Source organism: Macaca thibetana, chromosome 7 (genome assembly GCF_024542745.1).
Source record: "Macaca thibetana thibetana isolate TM-01 chromosome 7, ASM2454274v1, whole genome shotgun sequence".
NCBI lineage: Eukaryota > Metazoa > Chordata > Mammalia > Primates > Cercopithecidae > Macaca > Macaca thibetana.
The window spans coordinates 129,509,274-129,534,890 of NC_065584.1; the positions used below are offsets into that span (position 1 = coordinate 129,509,274).

General features: G+C 52.6%; 3 protein-coding genes across 6 annotated transcripts in view; 2 read left to right on the forward strand and 1 right to left on the reverse strand.

Annotated features, from left to right (window-relative positions):
• The first annotated feature begins 133 nt into the window (after positions 1-133).
• On the forward strand, positions 134-4,220 carry DUOXA2 (dual oxidase maturation factor 2). Its single transcript, XM_050797857.1, has 6 exons — positions 134-558; positions 1,604-1,661; positions 1,933-2,067; positions 2,326-2,539; positions 2,897-3,111; positions 3,533-4,220. The coding sequence occupies exons 1-6, from the start codon at positions 412-414 to the stop codon at positions 3,724-3,726; spliced, it is 963 nt and encodes a 320-aa protein (XP_050653814.1). The 5' UTR covers positions 134-411; the 3' UTR covers positions 3,727-4,220.
• Positions 3,172-15,753, reverse strand: DUOXA1 (dual oxidase maturation factor 1). 4 transcript variants are annotated; one of them, XM_050797852.1, is made up of 9 exons: positions 15,726-15,753; positions 15,334-15,489; positions 14,912-15,016; positions 8,649-8,824; positions 7,971-8,028; positions 6,874-7,008; positions 6,378-6,591; positions 5,889-6,106; positions 3,172-5,164 (listed from the first exon to the last, which is right to left on the reverse strand). In XM_050797852.1, exons 4-9 carry the CDS (start codon positions 8,793-8,795, stop codon positions 4,905-4,907), a joined length of 1,032 nt encoding a protein of 343 aa, XP_050653809.1. In that variant the 5' UTR covers positions 8,796-8,824; positions 14,912-15,016; positions 15,334-15,489; positions 15,726-15,753; the 3' UTR covers positions 3,172-4,904. The 4 variants fall into 4 exon arrangements, with proteins under 4 accessions (XP_050653809.1, XP_050653810.1, XP_050653811.1 ...); XM_050797853.1 differs by lacking the exon at positions 6,874-7,008 and adding an exon at positions 14,731-14,798; XM_050797854.1 differs by lacking the exon at positions 6,874-7,008.
• A 1,043-nt stretch (positions 15,754-16,796) lies between these two features.
• Positions 16,797-25,617, forward strand: part of DUOX1 (dual oxidase 1) — a 35,400-nt gene continuing 26,579 nt past the window's right edge. The window contains exons 1-11 of the mRNA XM_050797858.1: positions 16,797-17,902; positions 19,741-19,824; positions 20,021-20,185; positions 20,982-21,169; positions 21,352-21,553; positions 21,660-21,826; positions 22,235-22,295; positions 22,418-22,514; positions 23,850-23,940; positions 24,986-25,088; positions 25,347-25,519. Of these exons, the coding sequence (XP_050653815.1) occupies positions 17,845-17,902; positions 19,741-19,824; positions 20,021-20,185; positions 20,982-21,169; positions 21,352-21,553; positions 21,660-21,826; positions 22,235-22,295; positions 22,418-22,514; positions 23,850-23,940; positions 24,986-25,088; positions 25,347-25,519 (1,389 nt within the window). The 5' untranslated portion in view covers positions 16,797-17,844. The remainder of the gene's footprint in view (positions 17,903-19,740; positions 19,825-20,020; positions 20,186-20,981; positions 21,170-21,351; positions 21,554-21,659; positions 21,827-22,234; positions 22,296-22,417; positions 22,515-23,849; positions 23,941-24,985; positions 25,089-25,346; positions 25,520-25,617) is intronic.

Sequence of the window (25,617 nt, forward strand, 5' to 3'; positions counted from 1 at the left end):
CACCCTCCTGCTGTGGAGGTGGGGCCCTTATTTGCATAACCTCTTCCCGCTCTGACCAGCCGCTGGGCTGGGACACCCCTGCGGCACGCCGCCCACGCTACTATAAAAGGGGTCCCGCGCGACTTCCAAACTCAGGGCGAACCCGCAGAACCAGGAAAGTAACGGCTACAGACAGTGAGAAGTAGTTTCGTTCGCCGACTAGAACAACTCTCTCGGTACCAACCCCAGAGCGTTGAGAGCAGCCCACCTCCACGCTTCCTTAGCGGAGAGGCGCAGAACAGACTTCACCAGCCCACTGGATCCCGGCCTTGTACGCGAAGAGACGCCAAGGACGCGCTCTCCCGCGTCCAGGTAGCCCCACCTGGCTGGCTTGCCTGCCCCTCTGCGTGCAGCTCACGGCCAGCGTGCAGCATGACCCTGTGGAACGGGGTACTGCCTTTTTACCCCCAGCCCCGGCATGCCGCAGGCTTCAGCGTTCCACTGCTCATCGTTATTCTAGTGTTTTTGGCTTTAGCAGCAAGCTTCCTGCTCATCCTGCCCGGGATCCGTGGCCACTCGGTAAGAGTGTCCTCCTAGCTCAGGTAGAGTGGGGGAAGGTTCATGGGCAGATTGTCTCCTGAGGGACCCAGAACAGGTAAGACTGTACAAAAGCCTCCATGAATAGTCGAACTGAGGCTCAGGTGGAACGAAATCAGGAGTCTGGTGCAGCAAGCACCCCTTTCCAAGGACAGGCACAGCTCCCCATCCAGGACATCCTGGAGAAGGACCCCAGCTGGGTCATTGGGAAGACTGCTGCAGAGAATGGGTGCTCAGTCCAGTCATTCTGAGGCAGAGGCTAGGCTTCATGTACTGGAGGGTCTCCCACTTCTCCCAGGACTAAAGCTGCACTCTCATCTCATCCCGTGGGTGATGACCTTCAGGCCAAAAGGACAGATGCCAGCAGCTCAGACTGCGGTGTTCCCCTTTGCACTGGGTTGAGACGCATGTGTACGGGTGCCCTATCCTAAGGACTGAGACTCCCACCTTGGATTAGAAGTTAGAGTCAACTGGGTGCATTGTCTTAGACTTTCCCCCTCTCCCAGAACCTAGGTTGTGCATTTTTCAGTTCTGGTAGGACCCAGCTTTTCCGCATCTTAATCTGTGTGGGTTTCCCTGGACTGGTGCACCTAGGAGTATCTGCATTCCCACCTCCTCCACTTGGAGACCAGGCCCTGTGGCCTCCCTCTTCTGAGGGAGGTGACCCCTGCATGCCTAGCACTTCTGGACTCACTGAGCCTCACCAAGCAGTGACTGGACCAGGAGACAGAACCAGGACCAGGCGCCAGACAGCTGGGGGAGTGAAGGTGGTGGAAGAGTGCCAGGAAGTGGCAGTAGGGGGAGGCACTGTTAGGGTAGATGGGAAATGGGGCTAGGGAGGTGAAAGTGCATGGTCACAAAACATTAGAAATGCCAGTAGCCCAGAAGGACTTGCAGGAAAAGCTCGCCTAACATTAGTCTCAAAGGTCTGAATATAACTAAAGATCCAGGTGAAGTGGGGTCAAGGGTGGTCTTGGGGACTGTGGTTGGGCAGGGCTCAGGCCTGACCCGGTGCCTATTCCTGCAGCGCTGGTTTTGGTTGGTGAGAGTTCTGCTCAGTCTGTTCATAGGCGCAGAAATCGTGGGTGAGTGTGTGGTGCAGCCCAAGGGGAGAGGACCAGGGTGACAAAGGAGGTGGGCAGAGGGCACCTGGGACAATAGGGAACTGGGGTTGGTTTTCTGCTACTTCTTCCCACTCTCCAGCTCCTTCTAGGGCCCACTTTTTGGCCCTTACCATGCAACTACATTGGACCTCTAAGTCCCCATTTCTCTACAATGCCCCACCTCCCATCACCACCCCCTAATTCCATTTTCCCACCCTCTTTCCCCCACCCCACTGTGTGCCCTTCCCTACAGCTGTGCACTTCAGTGCAGAATGGTTCGTGGGTAGAGTGAACACCAACACATCCTACAAAGCCTTCAGTGCAGCGCGCGTTACAGCCCGTGTGGGTCTGCTCGTGGGCCTGGAGGGCATTAATATTACACTCACAGGTGAGGGGGCTGGGGCTAAATAAACTCCTGGGGCTGGGAGATCCCCTGGTTAGGAGAGTGTGTCAGGGATAGCTGGAGGGCCTGTCACATCCCACAAGCTCAAATAGCTTGTGGTCCTCGTGGATTTGAGTTTTCTCCAACCACTACCGAACCCATTTCTCCCGCCGAGAGCGCCACACTCCCACTTTCCTGTCTGAATCCGCTTAGTTGCGAGGTCTCCGACCGCGCGCAGCCCCATGAGCCCGCCACACCCCACAGGGACCCCAGTGCATCAGCTGAACGAGACCATTGACTACAACGAGCAGTTCACCTGGCGTCTGAGAGAGAATTACGCCGCGGAGTACGCGAACGCGCTGGAGAAGGGGCTGCCGAACCCTGTTCTCTACCTGGCGGAGAAGTTCACACCGAGTAGCCCTTGCGGCCTGTACCACCAGTACCGCCTGGCGGGACACTACGCCTCGGCCACGCTGTGGTAAGCGCTGGAGGGAAGGCTGTGTGCATGTGTGTGTGTGCCGGGAGCTGGGCCGTGTGAGCGGGAGGATGCAGACCTCGGAGGCACTGAGCAGCTGCAGCCAGACCCGACGCGCTCGGGGTGGGCATGACAGCCTCGGGGGTTAGAAGATCCACGAGGTCTGCACAGACCATCGGAATCCGGAGAGACTCCAGCCACCGCCTGGACCTCGGGAGCACGCTTCTCCCCCGGGGAATTCCCCTGCGCCGCTGCCATCCCAGCCCGTGGCTTTGGCGCTGGGGTAGGGACAAAGGGGCGCGAGACTCTGGGAACTCCAGGGGCTGGGAGAAGCCGGCTCACGGTCGGCTTCCCCGGCAGGGTGGCATTCTGCTTCTGGCTCCTCTCCAACGTGCTGCTCTCCACGCCGGCCCCGCTCTACGGAGGCCTAGCACTGCTGACCACTGGAGCCTTCGCGCTCTTCGGGATCTTCGCCTTCGCCTCCATCTCCAGCGTGCCGCTCTGCCCGCTCCGCCTAGGCTCCGCCGTGCTCACCGCTCAGTACGGAGCCGCCTTCTGGGTCACGCTGGCAACCGGTGAGGACCGAGGGAATGGGCCCTGGGGCCTAAGGGTGGGGACAGGATTCATACCCGGTGTGCACTTTCCAGTTTACAGAATGAATTCACATTATCTGAATTGCCCCTCTCAATAGTTCACAGAAACAGGCACTGTTATGACCATTTTACAGATGAAAAGAGGGGGTCTTAGAAGGGGTGGGTGTCTTGCCGTGTTTCATGTAATCCAGATTAGAGGTGTGTGTAGGGCCCGGGGAGGTAATACAAGGGGTAGGCTCCAAAAGATTGAAGAGGGCCCGGGCATGGTGGCTCAAGCCTGTAATGCCAGCACTTTGGGAGGTCAAGGCAGGAAGGTCGCTTGAGGCCAGGAGTTCGAGACCAGCCTAGGCAACATAGCCCTGACTCCACATGCCTTCCTTTCTTTCCGTCCCCGCCGCCACAGGCATCCTGTGCCTCTTCCTCGGAGGGGCGGTGGTGAGGCTCCACCATGTACGGCCCAGCGCTCTTCGCACCCTTCTGGACCAAAGCGCGGAGGACTGCAGCCAGGCGAAAGGGGGCTCACCTCTTATCCTCGGCAACCCACTGCACAAGCAGGCCACGCTCCCGGACTTAAAATTCATCACCACTAACCTGTGAGGGGGACCCAATCTGGACTCCTTCCCCAGGACCTGGGACCTGGCAGGCCGGGAAGCAGGAAAGCTCCGGGAAGGGCACTGCGCTCAGCTGGCGCGAGGCCTCCGACATCCGCAGGCACCAGGGAAAGTCTCCTGGGGAGAGCTGTAAATAAACTTTTTTCTTTTGTTTTTTAAAAACTTTTTTTTCCCCACTAATTTTCATGACTTCTCCCCTCCGGGGTCCCACGCCCTCAGGAGCTTCCCTGGGCTGGAGACAGCCTAGTACACTCTCTGCTGTGCTGTGAAACCAGATTCTCTGCGTCTAGAGACTCCAAAGTAATAGGGGTGCCCTCTAGTGAGGCCAGTGGGACCCTACCAGAGACAGCATCTTTCCGAGCCACCCCAGGTGGACGTTAGGTGGCAGTGATGAGGCAGGTCACCCACTCCCCGTCCTGGACGCCACTCAGCTAGCCCAGCTGAGTGGGGTGGGAAGGAATAGCGTTTTGGAGTTGATTCACTAACTTCCCACCTGACTTCTTGTGAGGTGGTGTCTGAGGGCCGAGGCAGGTGTCAGTAAGGCATAGAAATATAAATCCCGAGATTCTTGGCAAGTCCTGCAATCTTATTTAGCAAATTCGGGAACTAAAGCTCAAAGAGAATGTGGCATAGTTGGTTAATGTTAGACCTAGGATGAGAAGTTTGGTGTCCTCTCCTTTCCAGTGCTGTCTTTCATTGTACCAAGAGGCCACACAAGCTGAGGAAGTAAAGGAAGAACAAAAGGAACCCAGGAAAAAGGAAAACAAGAGGTGCCAAGGGATGAGAGGAAACCATAGGAGAATCATATGTAACCCCCACACTGCCGGTGTTATGGGGGTGAAGTTAGGTTTCAGTGAATAGCATCTTGAAGAGGCAAGGCATCACGGAAAGGCTGGGTTGCTGGGCAGAGACGAGATAGCCCCTGCTTGGCCTTATCATGGCAACAGGCTTTATGGACAGGCCCAGCATCTCTTCAGCCCCTTAGGGCTTTTTCATTTTGTTTTTTAACATCAGTATGTAGAGCCTCCTTTTTCTATTCCGTCTGTAGATTGGTGCTGGGGGTCTGGTGCCAGCCACACTGAGGGCAGTTCTTTTGGTTTTATGGGGCTCCAATGAGGTTTGGAGCAAGACTGGAAGTCCAGGTGGCCTCCACGGGGAAGAGCGTTATAGAGCACAGTCAGGATCTTCGGGGTGTGCCTCCTTACAGTATGCCTTGGTGGAGGAAGCCTCTGATAGGGGAATGTCCTGGGGCTCAGGACTGTCGGCCATGGACCGGTAGCGGGGGCTCAGGAGTCCACCTTCCTCAGGACTCCACTCCAGCATGGGGTCTTCATCAACACTCTGGTTGAAGAAAGCCTTCAGCCTGTGAGGCTGCATCCTGTGGGCCACCACCATAGCCAGGCCCAGCAGCACGCATAGCAATCCTGGAGACGAGGGCAACAGTTGTCCACTTTAGTGCTAGTAACAGCACCCGAGGACATCTTCCCCTGGGAGTGTCAGAACAACTCTAAGGGAAGCCTGCAGCCCCTGCTTCAGGGCAACTTGGGCTCAGAGAGGAGACTGGCTGAGGGGCATGTGGCTGGTGTAGCTCTGTTGTCCTGAGTTTCCAGACTCCAAGCCCAGTGCTCCTTCTGTTATATCCCGGGAGAGAGAGAGAGAAAGGGGGAGACAGAGAACTCTGAAAATAGGGAGAGAAAAGAAAAAAACCCTGGGGAAGGGCAGGGCACAGAGAAGGAGACATGAGGAGGCACATGAGGGAGTAGACAGTGAGATAGGAGAGGAGGATAAGACTGCAGGACAATTTAGGACTGTGTAAGGCAGGTCAGAGAAGGGTGTAAGAGAAGGGTATTTGGAGGAAGCAAGAGGGGACAGGGGGTTGGAAGATTTTAGAAGCTGCTGAGTGAAGAGAGTTAGGGGCTGACAGAGAGAGAGAAGATACAAGGGAGTGGGCATCTCTGAGGAGGGAGGGGAAGTGGCACTGGGGAGAGAAAAGCAGGAGATAAGAGATATAAGAGGGCGGGGCTTTAACGAGGGCAAAGCCATCCTGGCCCCCAGGAGCAGACCCTCAACTCCACCAACATGATGCCCCCAGGCCCTCCCTCCCTGGGCTTGAGCCTTCCAGTGCTTGTCTTTAGGGCTGGGTCTTACCTGTGGTCAATGTGATCCAGAAGGCAGGCCCATGGTGAGTATGCAGCACAGAAGCGCCCAGGTGCAGGGGACATGGCGGGGTGAGTGATGTGGCCATGGAGAAGAAGAGCAGAGCCAACAGCTGGAAGATGCCCGTGGCCAATAGCATGTAGCCACCGTATACCAGCACAGGCATGGAGAGCATCACATTGGCCAGCAGCCAGCAGAGGAATGCCACCCTGGAGAGCCAGGACCCAGTGAGGACTGGCCCGGGTACTTCTACCTGCTGGTGAACCTGGTCGGGCCCAGGTGGAGGCTCAGGGACCCAAGAGTGACCCAAAGATATGAGGTGGGGATTCCTTCCCACGGACTTCCCAAGGCAGCACTGTGGTGACTGGTGCCAGGCCGCCCCACCTGAGATACGCACGGGAGCGGAGGAGAGATGGGGAGAAACCCTGTTCCTGAATCTAGGCTACCAGGGCCTCCACCCCGTCCCCTTCCCATCCTCACCACAGCATGGCCGAGGCGTAGTGCCCCGCTAGGTGGTACTGGCGGTACAAGCCACATGGGCTTCTTGGAGTGAACTTCTCCGCTAGGTACAGCACAGGGTCTGGCAGCCCCTTCTCCATAGCCTTTGTATATTCCTCAGCATAGTTCTCGCCCAGGCGCCAGGTGAACTCCTCGTTGTAATTGATGGTCTCATTCAGCTGCTGCACGGGGGTCCCTGGGGCACAAGGCAGCTGTGCTCAGCAGGAACCCAAGGGCCAGAGTGGGGCCTAGGTAGGGACTCACTCACACTGGGCAGAGGGACAGGAAGTGGTCTCAACTGAGAGAAAGCAGCTTCCAAGGCCCTGAACTTCCCTTCCTACCATGCCTCTGACCTCCCACCTCACACATCCTCCCAGCCCCAGTGCCAGGCAACCTATAGCTCTTTGGACCACACCAAACATAGATCCCAAAGACAGCAGAGCCTTCCCCTCCCTCACAGGTAAGAGCCCTCCCTCACCTGTGAGCGTGATGTTGACTCCACCCAGCCCGACCTGCAGCCCAATATCAGCGCTGATCCACGCAGAACTGAAGGCCTTGTATGATGTGTTGGTGCTGACCTGGCCTACAGACCACTCAGAACTGAAATTCACAGCTGTGGTTGGGGAGTTGGACATATGGGAACTCAGAGAGGTCTGGGCATTACTAGGTTAGAGTCCGAAGGAGAACTACAAGGGGTCCATGTCTGTTTTGGTCATAATTGGATACCTGTTAACTAGCCAGGGTCTGGCTCATGGTAAGTCTGCCAACCATATGTGTGGGATTTCCCTTGGCCACATTCTGTTTACCTCTTCCCTCCCTTTCTCCCTGCTCTAGGGAGAGTCACTCAGGGAGCTGGGAAGGAAGCATGAACCTAAACCATGCCAGGCAAGACAAAAGCAGATAGCTTCAACACAGACTTTCTTTGAGACGGAGTCTTGCTCTGTCTCCCAGGCTGGAGTGCAATGGCATGATCTCAGCTCACTGCAACCTCTGCCTCCCGGGTTCAAGCGATTCTCCTGCCTCAGCCTCCCGAGTAGCTGGGATTACAGGTGCCTGCCATCACGCCCAGCTAATTTTTGCATTTTTAGTAGAGATGGGGTTTCACCATGTTGGCAGGCTGATCTTGAACTCCTGACCTCAGGTGGTCTACCCGCCTCAGCCTCCCAAAGTGCTGGGATTCCAGGCATGAGCCACCATGCCTGGCCTCACGGAGACTTTCATCTCTTCTATTTGCCTAATCACCAAACCAAAGCAAACCACCCTTTCCCATTTCCTCCCTTCCTCTCTGGGGCCCTCTCCCCACAGACATTCATTTTGACCTCCTTTCCCCCCTGAATAAAAGTGTTAGGAAGGTTGAGGAGATGCATCCAGTTTGTTTCCCAGGGTGACACCTCTCCAGGCAAGGGTAAGAGTGAGGAGATAAGGCCATGGGGACAGAGGCGTATGGGCGGGGTCTGGAAGCCACCTTGAAGCAAGGGCCCACTGCTGTGGGGAAACAAGGAGAGGAGAGGCAGGCTGCTGAGGGAGTTGAAGGGATGGAGGCAGCTGCCCAAGTCAGTTGCGCTTCGCACTCACCCAGGATCGCAGCCCCGATGAATAAGCCGGTCACCACCCGCAACAGCCAGAACAGCCTCTGAGTCACAAGGTGGGTGGGTTAAGTAAGGAGTGCCCTCCTTCCACATCTACCCTTCCTGTTTCCAGACTTGGGGGAGGGGTGGGAATTCTAAAGCTGAGATCACTTGGTCAGTTGAAATCAGGGTGTCTGGCACGTAATAAGTGCTTATTTATTTATTTATTTATTTATTAGAGACAGGATCTCACTCTGTTGCCCAGGCTGGAGTGCAGTGATGCGATCTCAAATCACTGCAGTCACTCAAGTGATCCTCCCACCTCAGCCTCCCAAGTATCTGGGACTACAGATGCACACCACGATGCCCAGCTAATTTTTTTTTTTTTTTAAGAGATGAGGTCTATACTATAAACCCAGGCTGGCCTCGAACTCCTAGGCTCAAGCAATCCTCCCACCTCAGCCTCCCAAAGTGCTGGGATTACAGGCATGAGCCACCATGCAGCACCAGCGCTCAATAAAAACTGTTGAATCAATGAATGGGGGGCTCTCTGCCTGGGATGGTGGTGATGCTTTCTCCACACTGGGGTCTCCTTCCTTAGTCTGCTTGTAGTCAGAGACTCTGGACTCCTCAGCCTGAGGCTGAGGTCTCTCTGGGCTGGGGTCTCCAGGACTGGGTTTCTCACCGTCTTTCCCCGAATGCCAGGCAGAATGACGATGAAAGTGGCCAGTGCAGTCAGAAAGATCATGATGATGGTGGCCGAAGTGGTGTCCATTGGGAAGGTTGGCTTGGGGCCAGCATAGAAGGGGAATGTGTGTCCCAAAGCAGCCATCTTGGTGAGGTTGTGCAGGGGAGGCAATGCTGTACAACAACAACAGACATTTATTGCATGCCCTCAATGCACCTGGCACTGTTTTTAGTGCTGGAGATACAGCACAGAATGAGCCACACTAGGTTTCTCTTCTCTGGAGCTCACATTTTGTGCATCATCAGACTCTGCTATTACTGCCGTTCCACTGCCGCTCAGCCATCCATCTCCCCATCTTTTAGGTGACAGAATGAGGGTCTTTGCCATCAGTCTCTGTTGCCCCATTCTCCTCTCCTAACCCCCAGGTTCCATAAATCAGTGCTACCACCACCCTTGAGGCTTCTCTGTTTCTTCTGGGTCTGTCTCAAGAAATAAAATTCTCTTCTCTCTCCTTCAGGCCCCTAGCACAGATAGATCACAGAACATAAAAGGAGCTATATTTACTATCAGGTGAAGGCATAAGGTGAACGATAGTACAGATTACAAAAAGATTGGCTTTCTTCCTCAGTCCCCAAAGGAACAAAGGCCAGGCAGCTCTATGCTGAGTATATAATCCAGCCACATCACTGAGTTCCAGACCAGGCACTGCCCACAGAGGTCTGTCCAGCTTTCTCAAGCACCCTGGCTCTTGTTCTGGTAACTGCAGAACAGTTGAGCTTCACTGAGTTCACCTAAATAAGCACTGAAGGGGCACCTATCCTCTATCAGGCAGTGCTGGGGCCAGATGTCCTTCTATTCCACACATTATCAATATTGGCCCTTCTCTTTGATTCAAATTCCCAGGCCAAGTTTCAGCTCAAACCCTAGCTGTGGTCCTCTCTGCCTGTCCCCTGATCTGAGAACTTGTTTGACTCTTATTTGTTCCTCTGCAGGATATTGGGAAAATGGTACCTGAACTTAATGTGTTTAGTTAAATCTCAGACAGAATGCATTGCATGACACACTACTATTTTAGCACAAATAAAGGGGGAAAAAAGTCTTGCCCATTAAACCATGGCCACCATTGCTGGTGAGATATACCTAATTTCAGAGATGTCAAAATGTGGAAAAAAAAAATGCATCTTAGAGTCAATGATCCCAGTTTTCCTCGTTTCTTCTGCAGTGTGATCTGTACTGGGGTTTCAGTTTGCCCAGAAGGCTCCATAATGTAGTCTGACCACACATTGTCTTATTAAATGTTATAATGAAAGAATGAGCTTGGGAGTCAAGTAGCTCCAAAAGGTTTGAATTCTGCCTCTGCCTCTTGCAAGTCACTTGACCTCTACAGACACCCAGTTTTATTAAAAATTTGAGATAATAATGTCTATCTGATAAGCATCATTGTGAGCATGAAATGAGATTGTGTATATCAAGTGCTAAGAATGGTACTGGAAACAAATAAGCTCCCAAGTGGGGAAAGAGGGGGCATTTCATTACTCCATGTATCTCTTTCTCCAATCTTTCTTTTTATTTTAAGTAAATAAAAAACGGAGTACATTTAAATTTTTTATTAAGTTCTTAAGCTTCATAGTGTTTTTTGTTTGTTGGTTTGAGACAGAGTCTTGCTCTGTCACCCAGGCTGGAGTGCAGTGGCACGATCTTGGTTCACTGCAACCTCCGCCTCCCAGAATCAAGCAATTTTCATGCCTCAGTCAGCTGAGTAGCTGGGATTACAGGCGCGCACCATCACACCCAGCTAATTTTTAAGTTTTTTTTTTAGCAGAGACGGGTTTTGCCATGTTGGTCAGGCTGGTCTTGAACTCCTGACCTCAAGCAATCCACCCTCCTCGGCCTCCCAAAGTGCTGGGATTACAGGCATAAACCACCGTGCCCAACCTCTCCAATCTTTTTTGAAGAGAACCCTCTGCTGGAATCCATTCTGGGACTAGTTTCAGTTCTTTACTAATATTGTGATATCGGACAGGTAAGCAACAACCTCTTGAGTCCCTGGTTTCTTCATCTGTAAATGGATTTCATAATCTCCGGTCCCTTTTAGTTCTAATGCTGGGATTCTCCTAATATGCTCTAGCTCCCAGCCTTCCTCTCTCCTTCTAAGCTGGCCACCTTCTTGTGCTGTCTGTGGGAGTAGCATGGTGTCAGTCAAAGAGACAGAAAGACAGTTTTAACTTCTAATCCTGTCTTTTGGGCAAGTAACTTAACCCCTGAGTGTCAGTTTTAACACGAATTTTTTTGCTTTTTCTTAACTATTCAACTCTCCCATCCCTGAGGAATAGGCGTCTCTCTTCTTTCCTATTCTGCGAATCCATCCTCCTGGGCTCTAGCCATTCATGCCTGCCTTCTCCATCACCTTTATCATCCGTTGTCCCCCCTCCCTTCATAGCGTCCCGCTTCTTTTTCTCTGCTGGCTCCTTCTCTCAAGGGTATACTGGCATTTTTCCCACCTTAAGAACACACAGAGAAAGAACCTTCTCCCTTGATCTTCTTGGTCCCCTCCAGCTACCATCCTACTTTACTCTATTCCTGTCACAGCCAGGCTTTTGAAAAAAACAGTGTATATTCGCATTTCCACTGCCTTATCTCTTCAACCTATCACAGTCTTGACTTTTCCTCTTCCCTGTCTTCTCCATCAGGTCACTAAGTGTTAAATCCAAGGGGCAGTTTTCACTTTTCATGCTTCTTGACCTCTCTGTGGTATTTGACACTGCAGACCATGTCCCCTTTCCTCAAACTTTACCTCCTTGCACTTCCATCACACCATGTTCTCCAGGGCCTCCTGCTTTTGGCCATCTCTTTGTGGCTCCTCTACTAGTTCCTTTTCCCCCCTGTTAAATGTTGATGCTCCCCAGGAATCTGTGGTGGCTCTCTTCTTTTAGCAGTATTCCCGATTCCCTGGGCAATCTCATCCATTCCCATGGCTGATGGTTCTCAAATGTCTTCAGGTAGCCCTCCTACCTGAGCTCCAAACTCAAAAGGGCCAATCACCCTGTGGACATTTTCACTTGGATGTTCCCTTGATGCCTCAAATTTAACAGCCCCTCAAATGGAATTCATTGTCTCTGCCCTGCTTTTTATTCTATTGTCTTTGTATGTTTGGCAACATCACCACTGGTCAATCAAATAAGCCAGACACCTGAACCATCTTACCTCCTAAATATTTCTTGAAACTATCCATGCATTTCCTTCTGTACTGCCTCTGCCCTAACCCAGGCTCATCCTCTCTTACCTGGTTCCAGAATCATTTTTTTCTAATAAGCAAATATAATCATTTCACTTCTCTGCTCTGGCTAAAATCTCATCTTCTTCCTATCCCATAGAAAGTGCTTTATAACCTGGTCCCACCTATACTCTCTCCATCGTTTGCCCAGCCTAATTTATAGCCGTATGAATGACTGGCCTCTCCCTGAATCTGACATGCTCTTTCAAGCCTTCAGTACCTTTGGATATGCTATTTCCTCTGCCTGGAATGCACTCACTCTCTTGGCAAATGCCTTTTCACCCTTCAAGTCTCAGCTTGTGTGACCTCCTCTGTGAAGTTTCCTCTGATGCCACTGGGCCAACGTAGAGGTTCCCACTTGGAACATTCTGATGGCATTTTGAACATGCCTTCATGATAACAATGATTACATTGTACTCTAATTGTCTGAACATCTGTCTCCCAATTAGGCTGTAATCTCCTTGAGGGCAGAGATTTAATCTTTCCATCTTTGCATCCCCTGCATGTAGAGTATACTAATCAGTCTCTGGATCAAATGAATAAATATGAGTTCCTCTCCCCATAGGTGACTTCTTCTGATTTTGCACACAAGGGGGAGCTATGCTCCCTTATCACCCTGCCCTATACTTATAAGTCAATACTAACTGAGTATCACCAATACAGAGCTAAGGACTGGGCACAAAGGGATGTGACTAATTCTGTCAACTTTTAGTACTTTCTTAAAATTCTCAGAAAGCCTCTTCCAATAGTTAGAGTCTCCAAGACTAATAAAGACCCAGACACAAATTTTCGTGTTTAATTGAATCGAAACATACATCTCAATCTTAGCTGAAATGAGTAACTAAGAATTCATGAATTAAATTCTTTTATAAAATATGTGATAGTGATATTTATTTTAAAGCAGATGTTCACTGACCTAAGAATTCTTTATTTATGACATTTAGACTGAAGCTACTATATTTTTAAATAAAAGTCCATAGGAGGAAGGCCTATAAAATGTAAAATATGTTGGCTAATAAGATAGGAAGATAAAGTGAGGCTAACAGCAAGAACACGTGTTATATGCTGGAATTCAAAAAGGAGTATTTTTAATATATGTGAATAAGAGATAATATAATGTATTTTGGTCAGGTTTAAATATTATTCCTGCATTTATTTTAAAGGGAGGTTATAAAAAAATTTAGAAGAACGTTTCATCTCTATTAAGATATGCTTAAAATAAACACTAACAAAAGGCTTTTTGTATTTTAAATATAGAAGAACAACGTTAACTTATTTCCAATTCTCCAAAATGTCATATTTAGGCCGGGAGCGGTGGCTCATGCTTGTAATCCCAACACTTCGGGAGGCTGAGGCGGGTGGATCATGAGGTCAGGAGATTGAGACCACAGTGAAACCCCATCTCTATTTTTAAAAAATACAAAATGTCATATTTATTAAAGATGACAGAAGCGAAAAGACCATTGGTAAATGAAATTTGCCTTTCTGAATTTCTTCTTGTTCAGTTTCATAATTTAGGTCCTCCTTTATTTGCATTGCCTAATTTAAAGTTAATTTTTCATGACCCCGACCCTAATTTGGTTTTCATTATTAAGCTAACAGGGCTTATGCATGAAGAGGTGGGAGTGAAATGAGAAGACCCCACACCCAGCAGTCCTGCTTTTCCTACAAAGCTTGTTTCCCTGGGGAACATCTTTCTTCCTGGCTTGTCAAGTAACGTCTGACAGTAGAATTAGTTTTAATGTGAGAAAATCTCATATCAATATTAATTTGACCCACTCCTCCCCTACCTCACCACCATGACTAGGATGTATGCACTGTGTACATTGATATAAATTATAAATAAACAGACACAAGATAGTCAAACATACTCCTACAAATTTAGATAAACAGAGACACAGACACAAAAACCACCCAGACTCTGTCATTCTCAGTAATATAGACACCTGTGTACTTCATCAGAGACCCGTGTGACAAAATTGGGATGCTTTCTCATGGGGTGGGGGGAGCTTCCCATACTTTAGGGTCCTCCTATCTCACCTGGCCTAGGGAGGAGGAGGAACTATCCTCCCTTTCTGGGCTCCCTTTATGTACTGAAGACTTCATTATGCTCAATCTTATTATAGACACAGTTACCCAATCCTTACCTACCACAGGTTGAAGTGGAGTTCCTATGTGTGTATAAGGGGTGAGTAAAACATAAAGTTACAATCTTTAAGAAAACTCAGCCTAGAACAACCTCCAGCCTTCATCATTCAAAGTTATGTGCTAGTGTCCTGTGGCCTCTCTTGTAGCCTGACAGGACTTTCTTCTTGAAGTTTCCCCCCTGCCCACCTCCCCCATCTGCTGGAACCCATAGAGTAAGGGCCACTAATTCTCCACAAGCGGGGAGTGGGTGACATGGCTGGAGTTGCCAAGACCTCTGACTGGTAATGCACAGCTACTGCAATGTGATGCTTTTTTCTCTGAGTGGGGTAGACCCCATTAAACGTTTACAGCTGTGGTTAGCCATGGGGACCCTGTCAGGAACTGATGTCCTAGACTTTCCTCTTCAAGGAAAGGGTCTGTGTATATATGTGTATCTGTGTATGAATGTATATGTGTGTTGTTGCACAAAAGTAGGAGTTAAGTGGAAAAATGGAACAAGATCTGAAAAGTGGATTGAATGTGGCTAAGGAATTCAAGGGTGCAGAATTATGCAAGCCAAACTATCCAGACTCGAGTTAAACTGGGATGATGATTCGATGAATATCTTTGCGACACTTATGGCCTTAAGAGGTTTTCCTTGCCTCCCCAGTTTCTTACCAAACTCTCTCTTTGAAGAACTCCCACTTGATCTGAACTTTGTCTGGATGAAAGCAGGAAGTGTAGCCCTAGGTGCCAGGGTGGGAGCAAGCACTTCAAGACCCCCTCCAAAATCACCTGGACCGCAGAGAGCTAAGCAGCCGCATCCCCCACCACCCACATCCGGACCACTGTTCCCTACCTTCGCCTCTGTGTGTGGCCGCCTGCGCCTCTCGCCCGCCTTCTCCCGTGGAACCTCACACGAAGCGCCCCCAGGGATGTAAAGAGGGAACCAGGTCCCGACGTTCTGTGAACAAACACCTTACTCTCAGTGGGGGGTCCTGTCCGACCCCCACTCCTCTCCTAACTCACGTAAGGACCCGGCTGTGACCGGACAAACCGGGTCTGGGGTGCTTCCAGTCACTCTTCAAGTCACTCCCAAACTTCTCAAACTGCACCGAGGCTCTGCGGCGCCGTCTCCCTCTCCCGGCCTAGTACAGAACAGGCTGGGTGCGCCAGGACCGTAGTGCCGGCGTCTGCCAGCTCCGCAGCAGTCCCTCCAATCCCCCACCTCCTCTGCGCCCCCCACCCATACCCAGCAATCCCAGCAGCTCCAGCGCAAACCTAGAGATGCAGTTCCGGGTCTGGCGGGGCGCCGGCGCGGCTCGCAGGGCGGTGGGACCCCCGAGATCTCACGAGGATCCCCGGAGGGACACGTGACCCCAGGCTCTTAGAGGGGTTTGGGTCGGATGGGTGACTTGCTTTGACGCCTGGCCTGGTCTATGGGCGGCAGGTGATCGATGGTCTCGGACTTGGAGCCCAGACCCGACGGTGTCGAGAGGATTTGAGGAGCGTCTCCCCTCCCCATACCCTCTCCGCCTCCCACCCTCTCCCCAGCCGCGTGGGACTTGTGAAGGCGGACTTGCTTTTTTCGCCGCCCACACAACCGCACTAGCCGGGCCTTCAGCACCGACGGAACGTCTCTACCTGCGCCCCGCAAGCCCTCGCCGTCTCACCTCGCGCGCTGCGGTCCCCTGGAAGCACCTCCGCGGGTTCCCCGGCGCCAGCCTCCATCCCGCCTCACTGAGCCCCGCCCCATGGCTGAGCTGGGCCGCGCCGTCGCTTCCTCACCCCCAGCCCCGCCCGTCCCGGCGCAGAGTTGGAGAGGCACCGGACGAGAGAGGGCTCCGCGGGCCCAGCTGGGAGCCAGACCGGAGCCAAGTTGCAGTCCCGGGCTCCGGTGACGCCGTGGCCGCAGGTCAGATCGGGCTGGGGTTTTCCCGGCTCGCGGGCCTGGGCGCTCCAGGGCAGGGAGCTCCAAGGGCAGGGTCGGTGGGGGAGCCGCCGCTCCTCCACGTTATGGAAGGAAGGGGAATGCTAGCCCCTTGCGCCTCCGATCTTATCTTAAGGTTAAAACGGGCCCTGTTAGGGCCTGTCCTCTGCCCAATCAAGGTTTCGAGAGACTGGGTTCTTTGGGACCTGGGAATGTTGGGTGGCCTAGTTTGCCTGGGCCTACGGGTTCTTCTCCTGGCACCAGCACAACATACCAGGGAGGGAGCTTTGGGCTTTAGGATCCAAACTTTCCCCCTCAGCCCTCCCTTGGGACCAAGATGGCCTTGAACCATCTTCCTCCCACCTCAGGGCCACCAGGGTCACCACTCTAGGGCTTCAGGCTGGAAAAGCGGCCATGTGGGGCAAGAACAGGCAGGCCTGTGTTCTCCCTCTGGTTCTGCCGCTGGCTCTGCCTGGGGCTTCACTGCCCTGTCCTGGGGTTGTGCCTTCCTGTCAGGGTTGTTGAGAAGTTACTGCCCCGTCGTTTTGTAAATCATTAAGGGCAACCCACCCACAAGGAGTGGTGATTAAGCATGTCCACCTTCTTCTTCAGCTCATCCCCACACAGCCTGGTCTGAAAGCCCATTTCATGCCCTTAAGGGCTGAGTGGTACATTAGCGTTGGGGCCCAGGATCCTGAAGACATGGTGGCGGGGCCCGGGGGTAGGGGGGTAAGAATATCTTGGGATCAGGGAAGGACCGCTGTGGCTACTTCAGTATATCCAGCTTTACAGTTTCAACCATCCAGAGCCCAGCTCTTCACTCACTATTAAAAGGCCAGCACCTGGACAGATTCTGTGAAATGCAGCAGGTGATACTGAGCTTTCCGGTTATGGCAGGGCCTAGGTTTTTTCATTTAACAGGAGATGGAGTAGGGATGAGGTCATTCCCTGGGTTCTCTCCTCTAGGCAATCCATCCAGGAACCCTGATGTTTGGCTGGGGATGAGGCTTTCCCTGAGCTCCTTTCTTCCTCTATCCTATCCCCAATCTCCAGGTTGCCTTTAGGAGGTCTTCACTGGCTTTAGGTACTCCTTGCTCCACTCAGGAGTCCCAGCCTGAGTCCTCTGCTGCTTCTGTTTCCCTGTTGACTCTGGGTGGAGAGAGAGAGCAGGAAGCTTGCACTAAATACATGAGCACCTAGTAGTGCATCCCTTCTGGATCCAACCAGAGGAGCCAAGTTCCCGCCTACCCTCTCTATATCACATTTGCACACCTGTCACTTTTCGTGCTTTGAATTCAACCTCATTCTCACATCTGATTCTGGTAACCACGCTGAGAAGTAAACAGTTTAGGCATATTTGCTCCCATAGCTGGAAGAGGAAACCAAGGATCAGATTGGAGAAGTGATTTATCTAAGATCCCACAGTGGACTGGGAGCAGCACTGAGACCTCAGGCTAGTCTCCTGATCCCCAACCAGGGCTCTGTACAAGGAATACACTCTGTGGAGTGCTGGGTCAAAGCAGGGTTTTCCAACTAATCTTAGAAGGTAAAGTCCATGAAGGTATGTACCAGGGATTTCTGTTTGTTTTGTTCATCATTTAATCTCCAGTGTTTATGTCAGTGGCTGGTTTGTAGTGGTGCTCATGAAGTATTTGCTGAATGAATTAAAGAATTTTGGGAAAGAGTGAGTCTCTTGAACTTTGCTACCTACTGTGACCTTGGCCCAGCCCCAGGCCTTGATTCACAGAGGCCTACAGAGTCCTTGACCTGATTCTTCTGAGTAGCTCGGGCTCATTCTCTGTCCTTTTTCTAGGGTCTCCATTTTGGGACATTCTAATCCCTGAGCCCCTATTATTTTCATCATGGTCTTCTGCCTGGCTCTAGCATGGACACTTCTGGTTGGGGCATGGACCCCTATGGGTGAGTACAGATTGGAGGAGAAGCATGGTTAGGAGCAGAGGAACCCAGCATCCTCTGGGCTCCCCAAGGACAAGATCTGTGTGATATTCTTCTGTATCCTTAGTCTCTAGCTGACACAGTGCCCTACAAGTGAGAGTTGCCCATTTCTAGCTGTTGAAGAAATGGATGGATAATGGAATGAAAATTATCCCCAAATACACAGAGTTAGGGAGCCTTCAGCTGCTGTCAGCACTTCCTATTTTATTCTTACAGTTTGGGGGCCCTTTCTCTCTCCTCTGTCTTCTCTTGTTTTCCATAAAGTGAGGGCCTCTGACTCAAAATAGGAAAAGATTGATTAGACACACAAGACAATAAAGGATCTTGGGATCAGATTGGACCCAAAGCTGAAAGGGAGTCATCAATATTTTTAAACATTATGATCAAAGACAAAAGCAATGTCTTCCACAAGAGTTTCATGTTGCCTTCAGCGGACAGTTTCTCTCTGGAATCTGAGGCTGCTCTCTGTAGTCCGGATCTCTGTGGAGGGAAGTGGGCTTACAGTGCCACAAGTTAAATTTAAAAGATCAAGTCTCTGATCACTGGGGATGGGAGATGCAAAAGCAGAAAGCAGAGAAAACTTGTAGAAGGATCTGTCTTGGCTGGAGGTAACAGGATGGTGACACCTTCCCTACAACTTCTCCCTTGCCAGAGCTGCTCACCTCCACATTCCTTCCAGCCCTCTTCTTTCCTTGGCTTTGGATTTTACTTTTCTCCCTCAGCTCTCACCTCTTATCCCCAAGAGGCACTTTCCCTGTACTGTCCTGCAAAGGCTCGCTCCTTTATGTGCCACAGGCTCATTTTATTTTAGAGATCACATGTGTGGCCCTGCCCAAAGTCTTGGACCCTTAGCTGGGTTCTTTGCTCGAGCATAAGGCCCTAAGTCATGTTCCCCCCTAACTCTCTGCTGAGTGAGTGTGCAAATGTGTGTGTCTGTTCTCTGAGGTGAGCAGAGAGGAAGCCCCAGGCCTATAGACTCCTAGTTTGGGGGAAAGAAACAGGCCGGCCATCTGATCTACTGATCAGAAAGATCCCTGCTCCATCCCCGATTCCATGATCCATTCTGGATCTTCCCTCTATCCCTCATTCCTTAGTTCTTTGCCCAGCAGCTGAGTGCTCCCTCCTGGACCCTCATTTTGGAGAGTACAACAGGATCAAGAGGAGGAATTGTGTGGGGAACAAGATGCCCCAGAGAAGGGGCAAAGTCATCCATATCACCAGTCCAGTCCCTGGTCCTACCCAAGAAACTGGGGAAAAAAGCAGTAGCAACACCACACCCCTGCCCTGGGCTCTGCTCAGCCAGAGAGGACTAGTCCCCTCACCACACTGACCCTGCCCAGGGATGGGTCACAGAATGGCATGTCCTTCTCGGGTGTGGAGTGTGGCTAGCTCTTGCTCTGTGTGGTGTCTTAGGACTGGGGATGGATTCTGTCCTGTTGTGTCCCCTCAGGGAACTGAAGTTTGAGGGGAGTAAAGTCCTCTGCATCCTACTGCCCACCGCCACTGCTCTCCTCCAGCCCCCTCTCCCTCTCTCAGGCCATCTGTCAGCACACACTGCTCCCTGCGCCACTACTTTTTGGCTCCCTGCCATGTCTCCCCCACTGAGCGGCTTGAAGATCTGGCTTGAGTTTGGACACGCTTTGCTCTGGTTTTTCCCTCTGTACCCTACCTCTCACATCCACTCCAAGTATCCACTTTCTGCTGCTCCAAGTGCCAGGCTCACAGCACCCATATCCAGCAGGCCTGCCTGTCCTCTCATGCACTGACTTGCCCAGCTGCCCCTTCCCTCCATTCTCACACAGGAGCTCAGAACCCCATTTCGTGGGAGGTGCAGCGATTTGATGGGTGGTACAACAACCTCATGGAGCACAGATGGGGCAGCAAAGGTGAGTGAGAGCCAAGTGGGGACAGAACCCCAGGGCCAGGGGGGTACTGCTGCTGCGAGGCAAGAGCTGGCAAGTACCAGCAAAGGCCATCCATTTCCAAGGTTTTAGGATCCATGACATGGAGGGAAGCCTGGGACAGAGGGGGTCTAGAATGCACCCTGAAGATTCATCCTTATCCTTACCACTCCTGCCCCAGGCTCCCGGCTGCAGCGCCTGGTCCCAGCCAGCTATGCAGATGGTGTGTACCAGGCCTTGGGAGAACCCCACCTGCCCAATCCCCGAGACCTTAGCAACACCATCTCGAGGGGCCCTGCAGGGCTGGCCTCCCTGCGAAACCGCACAGTGTTGGCCGTCTTCTTTGGTGAGAACTTCAACCTCTGGGGGAAGGAAGCCAGTGGGGTTGGGTGGACACTCTGCATGTGAAGAGGGGTCAGAGGATGAGAGAGAAGTGACGGAGAGCCTGAGGGATGAGGGTGAGAGGTGGAGGAGGCAGTGGGGTATGGTAGAGGTAGAAGCAGGTGGAGGGAGGGTCCATGCTGAAGTGAACTCTGGTTGGGGAGGCAGAAATCTGCCCCAGGCAGAAAGATGAGGGGTGGGGTTAGGGAAAGGGGACATCCCTCCATGTTGGGTTGCTGGTAGGGGTAAGAGGGTGGCAGAGATAGAAACATGAAAATAATCTGGGAGGGACTCTCCATGGGACCCTGTTCTTAGGCATTGCCCCATGGCTTCTAGGACAGGCTCAGGGCAGGGTTCTGATTCTGGCAGAGTGGACTGAGGAGAAGTCAAAGTGGGGGTGCTAGGGTGGCTTGACCCCAGTGACTGAGGGTTGCTGGCTGGCCCATCAGGAATGCCTAGTTCCTGCAGCATGTTGGAGCTGGTGCTGCCAGCCCCTTTGCCTAGGCACACTCACAGGGCACCTCCCAGTTACCAAGGAGAAAGCCAAACTGTCAAGGACAACAGCTTGGAGCAGGTGCAGGCACACAGGGGCAGAAGAGAGAAAGGACTGGGAGGGAGTGCCTGAGGTCAAGGCTTGGACTTGCCCATAAGGGCTGCTGAGTCTTTTGAAGCTTCAGGGGAGGGAAGGAGGCTGGATGCCTAGGGTAGGAGGCAAAGTGGCCCTCCGCTGGCCCTAGCACCCCCTCCTGCATTGCCCACAGGCTATCACCTGCTCTCGGACCTGGTGAGCGTGGAAACGCCCGGCTGCCCTGCCGAGTTCCTCAACATCCACATCCCGCCCGGAGACCCCGTGTTCGACCCAGACCAGCGTGGGGATGTGGTGCTGCCCTTCCAGAGGAGCCGCTGGGACCCCGAGACCGGACGGAGCCCCAGCAATCCCCGAGACCTGGTGAGGCGGGGAAGGCGGCGGGAAGGGGCCGCACCCCTGCCAGGTGGGGCCAGGGCTGCGGGCCTGGCAGGGCCTGACGGGGAGGGGCGCCCACTCCCCAGCCGCGGACAACCGCTGGGACCCGGCCTTTCCTGGCCCGCCGCCGCCCCTCGACCCCATCTCACCCGCCGCGTGCCCCGCAGACCAACCAGGTGACGGGCTGGCTGGACGGCAGCGCCATCTATGGCTCCTCGCACTCCTGGAGCGACGCGCTGCGGAGCTTCTCCGGGGGACAGTTGGCGTCGGGGCCCGACCCCGCCTTCCCCCAAGACTCGCAGAAGCACCTGTTAATGTGGGCGGCGCCCGACCCCGCCACCGGACAGAGCGGGCCCAGGGGGCTGTACGGTGAGGCCGCCGGGGCGGGACGGGACCGGCTGGGGGTCTGCGAGTGTGGGCTCCCCCGATCACGCTACCGCTCATCTCTTCCCCTGCGCCCCCACGTCGGATGCAGCCTTCGGGGCGGAGCGAGGGAACCGGGAGCCCTTCCTGCAGGCGCTGGGTCTGCTCTGGTTCCGCTATCACAACCTGTGCGCGCAGAGGCTGGCCCGCCAGCACCCAGACTGGGGGGACGAGGAGCTGTTCCAGCACGCGCGCAAGAGGGTCATCGCCACCTACCAGGTCAGCCGTCCGCGCCCCGCGACGTCCCCCCTCCCGCGAGCAAGTCCACGGGAGACTCCGCTGCCCCACGGAGCTCCCCATCTGTGGACAACCTCCACCCAGAAACCCCTCCCCAGACAGCCGAGGTCTAGGGAAGCCCCAGTAAATGATAGGGAGGCACAGCGCTGTTTAGAGGAGAAATCTGGCTGGTGATTATTATTTATCACCTCCCAACCCCCCTTCCCCGCTCCCCCAAATCCCCTGGTTCCTTGAGGAGGCAGGCCTCACACCGCTCCTGTTTGAGTTGCTTCTCCCATGACTGACCCTGCCTGGTCCTCATCTCCACCTGGAAGCCGTCCTTGGGCTCAGACCCTTCCAGGCCCCGCCCCATCCAACTGGAGCCTCCCCTCGCCTCTCTCTGCCCCTCAGAACATCGCTGTGTATGAGTGGCTGCCCAGCTTCCTGCAGAAAACACCCCCGGAGTATACAGGTGAGGGAGTGGGGAAGGAGGATGGGAGGGCTTTCGTGAGTGTGTTTTGTGGGGTGGGGTGGGGAGTACGTTGGGGATTTTAGGGCTAAATTCTTCTGTCCTCTCTTCTCCTGTTTCCCCAGGATACCGGCCATTTCTGGACCCCAGCATCTCCTCGGAGTTCGTGGCGGCCTCTGAGCAGTTCCTCTCCACCATGGTGCCCCCTGGCGTCTACATGAGGTGAGGGAGGGGCTCAAAGGTTTGTGTGCTGGGAGGGATGGGGCTGTCAACTGAAGAAAATCCGCCCTCAGGAGCTCTCTCTACAGGATTATCAGTCTGAAGTGTCCCCAAGGGAACGATGAATAGAGAGGGGAAGAAAAGCAATTGTTTTAAAAGATACATCACTGTGGTTTTTAAGCATTTTTACTTCCCTTCTCCTGCTGCTGGTGTAGATATTACCCTCCCCCCACCCATTAAATATAAAGTAATAAAGGTTCAGGGGTTGTCACAAAGCCCACTGGTCTAAACCTCATGTCTTGACACTACACTGGGGACATTTTTAGCTATAATCACAGGGCCCAGGGCCTGCAACCTTTTGGGGGCAGAGGGTTCTAAAATGTGTGCAATCTGAAGGAAAATATTGGCTTCAAAATAACGAAAAGGGAACTTGAAAAAGACACAGGCTGGGTGCGGTGGCTCACACCTGTAATCCCAGCACTTTGGGAGGCTGAGGCGGGTGGTTCACCTGAGGTTGAGAGTTAGAGACCAGCCTGACCAACATGCAGAAACCTCGTCTCTACTAAAAAAAAAAAAAAAAAAAGTATACACACACACACACACACACACACACACACACACAAAATTAGCTGGGCATGGTGGTGCATGCCTGTAATCCCAGCTACTCGGGAGGCTGAGGCAGAAAAATCACTTGAACTCGGGAGGCGGAGGTTGTGGTGAGCCAAGATCGTGCCATTGCACTCTGACCTGGACAACAAGAGTGAAACTCTGTCTCAAAAAAAAAAGATACATATTTAAATAAGTGTATATGAAACAAAGCATGTCCATTTATTTTTTTATAGTTGCTTTATAATTTAAAACAATTCATAGATTAGATTTACTCTGGAATAATCTCTGGGGTATGCCTGATGATGTACGAGACATAGACAATTGAGTTATTCACAGACAAGTAGTTTCAAAAGAACAATTTTTGAATCCTTTGAAAAGGTATATACGTACACATATGTTGTACATACAATTGTGTATGTATATATGTATTTCACATGTGTGTGTATATACATACATTGAGAGAGAGTCAGAGAGAGAGTGAGCGAGCTATGAGTACATTTAGATATTTGGTCTGATGTTGTTAATGAGGGAGTACATTTTAGATATTTGGTCTGATGTTGTGGATAGGACCTTCCAAAAGTCAGATCCCCCAGAACGTACCAAGGTCCGAACCACACACCACCTCAGAAAGGCCTGGGGTCCCTGGCTACCGCCTCAGAGAACAGAACTGATGCCTGACAGTATAACCCCATTACCTCAATCACCATCTCCCTGCTCTTTGCATTTCAGAAATGCCAGCTGCCACTTCCAGGTGGTCATCAATCGGAACTCAAGTGTCTCCAGAGCTCTCCGGGTCTGCAATAGCTACTGGAGCCGTGAGGTCCGAGCTGGGGGCCACAGAAGTGGTGGATATGTGTGTGTGCATGCGTGTGTGTGTGTGTGTGTGTGTGTGTGTGTGTGTGAGAGTGCATGGTGAAAGCAGGCAGTAAGGCTGAAGCGGACAGCTGGGATAGGCTGGGGTGAAGGAGGCAGCCTGGAGGACCTCAGGCATCTCCCCTACAAAGTCTGAGGTGACCAGGTAGCTGGACATGGCCAAAAGTCAAGCCACCACCCCAACCTCAGGGCTGTGGGAGAGCCAGTGGGGCCTGTGCAAGTATGGTTCTGCCTTTGTTGCTGCCTCCCATGTTTTCCCTCTCCTTCGACAGCTCTGGTTGTCCTGTAGGCCTTGGAGTACCCCAGCTAGTCTCACTTGCCCCAAGGAAACTTCCCATTAGACACACATCCCGGGCGGTGTGTGAATGCGTATGTGTGAGGGTGGTGGGGAAGAAGCAGGGGTTCTTAGAGATTATTGGGGATTGCCCATCCGTCCAAATCAGGCCAGCATGGATGAAGAGCATTGATCATGAATTTAAAGCAAAGCAAGATACTTTGTATAAAGTGTTTACTAAGGGGAAGGGAGTAGGGAGGAAGAGAAAAGAAGCCATAGAATCAGAGCCTGGAGCTGAGCTGAAAGAGGCCTCAGTGTCCCCCTCATCAAAGTCCCTTTTTATTAAGGGAAGGAAACTGTGTTCAGAGAGGGCCTGTGACTTGCCCGAAGTCATACAGCTGGTTAGTAACAGGACTAAGACCTAGATCTTCTAGTGAATTTGCCAACCACATTGTCAAGTCTCCCAAGGTCAAAGTAAAATTTTAAGATCCCTTGTGCTTGTATAGACCTCTGTCAGGCAGTATTGACTTTGGATGGGGACACCCCTCACCCTGAGTGGGGAATCAACCTGCAGAGCAGGAATGTCCCACCAGTTTGGGAGCAAACAGTAGGACTGGGTGGGCTCAGGGATAAGGATGATGGTGTGGAGGGAGCCTGGCTATCTAACCTCTGACTCCATTAACCACGCCCCTCTCCTCCCCACCCACAATCTATAAAGCACCCAAGCCTACAAAGTGCTGAAGATGTGGACGCACTGCTGCTGGGCATGGCCTCCCAGATCGCAGAGCGAGAGGACCACGTGGTGGTTGAAGATGTACGGGGTGAGTCTGAGGCTGTCCCTGCAGGTTGTGAACTCCTGGCCTCTGGGAAGAGGCTCAGCTGGACTTCCAGAGCCAGGTATGAGGGGGTACCTGGGGCTGGGAGCCTGCACTGCACTCACTGATGAGAGAGCTTCTGACATGCTGATCATGGCTCCTTCTGGCTCAAGTCTTCTGGGGCTGGTTGGAGCCTGGGGCCTGGACTGGAGACTGCTGTGGTGGCCCTGAGCTCCCTCAGACTGTCTGGTATCTCGTCTCCAGATTTCTGGCCTGGGCCACTGAAGTTTTCCCGCACAGACCACCTGGCCAGCTGCCTGCAGCGGGGCCGGGATCTGGGCCTGCCCTCTTACAACAAGGCCAGGGCAGCGCTGGGCTTGTCTCCTATTACCCGCTGGCAGGACATCAACCCTGTGCTCTTCCGGAGCAATGACACTGTGAGGAGGGGTCAGGACCCCGAGGGTAGGGTGGGAGGGACAAGGCACGTGGGACTGAGTCATGGGAGATAGGTAGTGAAACTTGAGCACAGAGACAA

Bases quoted from the DNA above. Each gene is read 5' to 3' on its own strand.
- DUOXA2 (XM_050797857.1), top strand. From the start codon at position 412: ATGACCCTGTGGAACGGGGTACTGCCTTTTTACCCCCAGCCCCGGCAT. The intron at 559-1,603 runs GTAAGAGTGTCC...CTATTCCTGCAG, and splicing joins CCGGGATCCGTGGCCACTCG to CGCTGGTTTTGGTTGGTGAG. The intron at 1,662-1,932 runs GTGAGTGTGTGG...CCTTCCCTACAG, and splicing joins CATAGGCGCAGAAATCGTGG to CTGTGCACTTCAGTGCAGAA.
- DUOXA1 (XM_050797852.1), bottom strand. From the start codon at position 8,795: ATGGCTGCTTTGGGACACACATTCCCCTTCTATGCTGGCCCCAAGCCA. The intron at 6,107-6,377 runs GTGAGGATGGGA...CTGGCTCTCCAG, and splicing joins TACGCCTCGGCCATGCTGTG to GGTGGCATTCCTCTGCTGGC. The intron at 5,165-5,888 runs GTAAGACCCAGC...CCTCGTCTCCAG, and splicing joins CTGGATCACATTGACCACAG to GATTGCTATGCGTGCTGCTG.